Source organism: Brugia malayi, assembly GCF_000002995.4.
Source record: "Brugia malayi strain FR3 genome assembly, contig: Bm_072, whole genome shotgun sequence".
Lineage (NCBI taxonomy): Eukaryota > Metazoa > Nematoda > Chromadorea > Rhabditida > Onchocercidae > Brugia > Brugia malayi.
In genome coordinates, this window is record NW_025062341.1 from 14477 (window position 1) to 17873 (window position 3397).

At 30.3% G+C, this 3397-nt stretch overlaps 1 protein-coding gene across 1 annotated transcript; it reads right to left on the minus strand.

Moving 5' to 3' along the window:
- On the minus strand, positions 1 to 3397 carry Bm8236 (Uncharacterized protein; the record flags this gene model as incomplete). Its single annotated transcript, XM_001893097.2, has 7 exons — positions 1 to 205; positions 765 to 889; positions 1368 to 1526; positions 1767 to 1917; positions 2050 to 2296; positions 2795 to 2943; positions 3243 to 3397. 7 exons carry the CDS (start codon positions 3395 to 3397, stop codon positions 1 to 3), a joined length of 1191 nt encoding a protein of 396 aa, XP_001893132.2.

Below are 3397 nucleotides of genomic sequence, written 5' to 3' on the forward strand. Positions count from 1 at the left end.
TCAGCCATACAGTTCAGCCTTATTTTGGGATGATCCTTCTACAAATCTCACTCTTTTCTTCACTATACTCATTTTCCAACCCATTTTTTTGATCTTTTCAAGTTCACTTTCTACTGGCTTACATATTTCATCCAGCGTGCCGCATAATATAAGATCCCGGTATACTGCACATCGTACACCTGTTGAGTGCTCATTGTACTCTTCCCTGTAAAAATTATTCTTATTCTGTTCAATTTGTAAAACAAGAATTTTGTAAAACATTTGCAAAACATTTTTATTGTAAAAACATTTTATTTTGAAGTTTTTCATAAATAATTGCTTATATTTTAATTAAATAATTCCTTAGCTAGCATGTCCTGTTTTAATTTTGCAGTAAAACTTTGGAGGATTAAAGGTGCAATAACTGTATTTATGAATTCCGTTGTAAGACTTGTACTGGTGGATGATATTATTAGCCGAATCATATTGAAATACAAGGTTAAGCAAGATAATTATGCTTTTTTGATATAAAGGATACTTAATTGTGACAGTTTCTAATCACGGAAGAACGGAGCTTCTTTGCAGAATAAGTAACAAGGAGAAAGTGGCAGTAGTCTTGAGTTGAATTTCCTGGACGTTTTTCTTCTTCTTACCATGCAGGTTTCTTAACCGATCTCCAAATTATGCTTACAAAATGAATGCATTTTTCTTTCTAATGCATACAAGTGAGGATAAATTCCCAATAATTTTAGCACAGTAGAATTTACATATGCAAGGATTCTTACTGAAACTGTTTGCTATGAAGGTCGATGATCACAGATCGCGCTGCAATTTTCAATTCTTCCAATTCCCAATATTTCGGTAATGTCAGTATTCGTACTAGATCATTTAAGTCTATATGTTTCCATTCCTGCAACTTTTTTTTTTTTTTTTCTTCGATATATAATTTTATTTTATACGAATCATTTTGTGCTAGTTATTATCAAAATCATGATTTGAGAAGTCTGTAGAATTTTCGAAGGCAGATTACTCATTATGTTTGTAAATTAACTTATATTTCTTTAATAACAGTTAGCAATAAGAGTATAGCCAATTCGACGAGCATGTTTTTTTAAATAATCTCATCTGCTACACATTATGACCCTCACAACTTTACAATTATTCTTAATTGGGAAATTATGGTTAAAATGGAAATAATTCGCATTATTTCTTTAGTTAAATCTTATGCGCTGTTTATAACTAATCTAGAAAACAACTGATTAAATTTGGTTAGGTGCCTTATGGAACAATTTTATCCGGTTCTCCAAAAATCAGAATTGGCAACGTTGCTTTTGTCAGTAATTGATAAAGAAATATTATAAAATGCAGAAATTAGCGATAAATTTTACATCGAAAATGGCAGCTTCAAGTTCAATTGCAATGGTTTCAATGGCTATATTTACGTTAACCGGTTCCAGTATACAAAGTAATTCGATTGTCTGACGCATTTTTCTAAAATCCTTCTGCAATTCCTGATGAAATTGATTTTGCACTGCTAAAGAAAGAGCCTGGAACAAAGCCATCTCAAAAACATTGATATCAAGAAATAATGTTTGCAAAAGAATTCAATAAATTAGTAATTGTCTGATTCATGTAGTTTATACTACACGTTTGTTAAGTAGTTAACCTATCTTTCTAATTAACTTTCATAATCTATATTCTAGTGTTTTTTTCTTAAAATGTCAAGTTTCTTAAGATGTCTAGTGAAAACAATCCTTTAAGTAACTATTCGTCTAATTCTGACTAACATAGCCTATGACATCATGGGGATAATTTAATGTTGCATGATTAACAGCTGGATTTTCATTGATTAAGCGGTGAAAATATTTGGTACTCATATAAAGCATCCATTTTGAACACGTTATAGAATATGTATTTATACCAAATACTGCGAAATCTCTGTAAATAATAATTAGACTTAATTAATACTTGTAAGCTTTTGAATTAATTAATTGCCAAAATATTTATTCACTAAATGTATTTCAACAGTCCGGACAACATTTAAACATACTAGGTTAATCAAAAAACTACTTGTAAGCTTTTGAATTCAGTCGACTATTCTGAAGTTCTGCATATGTCAGTAATCGAAGTCTGCTTTTCTGTGCAACAAATTGCATGAATTCTGCTTCTTGATATAAAATAAGAATGCTGAAACCGATTAAACCATTTCCGTATTCCGCTAACATAATAATATTGTGCAGTGATTCCAAAAATGGATCAGTACCACGCATGACAAATATGTTTTCGAAATCTGTTTCCTGCGTTTCGTTCAGTATTGCTGCAAAAATTAGATATACTCAGCTAACAAGGCTTCCTTAATATGTTTTCTAAAACCTTAATTCCATTAAATATTATTGATCACTTAATTGGTTCATCTTTTAATCTCGAATAGCTTTTGCAAGTATTACATTTTGAGGTCAATAAGACATTTTCATACAGAATTCATCTAATTTAAAATGAATTTGTGAAAATTTTGAAATTGATGTTCGTTTTTAACTCCAAGATGAGATGACAAATAATGCTTGGGTGCCCTGAGGAAGAGAATGAGAAGACTCCATTTAAGCGATTTGTCTAAAACCATTAATAAAAGTATTAATGAATGAAATAAATTTATAGTAAAAAACAGAAGTCATCCTTGAACATCAAAGAAACAAATCTTGTTTATCGAGCAAACCATTACAGTAGGAGTGCTGTAAATTTTGCTTCATTTACTCGACTATACTTTATGTATAAACTAAAGTGTTAAATTTAAATGAATTAAATTTTCAAATCATACTCTCTGCATCTACAATATTATTAGTATCTTTTGAAGCACCGAAGCGTATTGTAATTAATCCAGAAATTTGCATACGCAGTTCACTTCGACAATTCACTAACATTTTTGGATTTTCTCGACGAAAATCCGCTACATTGATTTTAAATTCACTGAAAATATTTACATTTCTAAGATGTAACTTGAGAGCGAACAAAATATTTCAAATTATGTGAAATTTCATTTTACAATATGATTCAGTTCAATTATCTGGAACTTACAACATCCTGGAACGAAGATTGCTCACATTTTATTTATTTGTTTCTTTGAAAAGAAAGGAGTTTCTATTCTAATTAATATTAAAATGAGGAATTTTCGAGCCTGAGAAATTTGTGTAGAAAGTTGATGAATATTAGCATGATAAACAACCATTATTTGTGAATGAAGAGAAAATTAAAACTTCGAGACTTACAATTCTATTGAGCGTGGTCCATGGGCAACAATAAATGATACACAGCATTCTTCTTGACGTAACATCTGTGCTGGAATGTTTATTCTGGCATCAAACATGAAACGAGATGATAGCATTTCATTTGGCTTTTTTCTTGGAACTGATTGAAGAGCCAT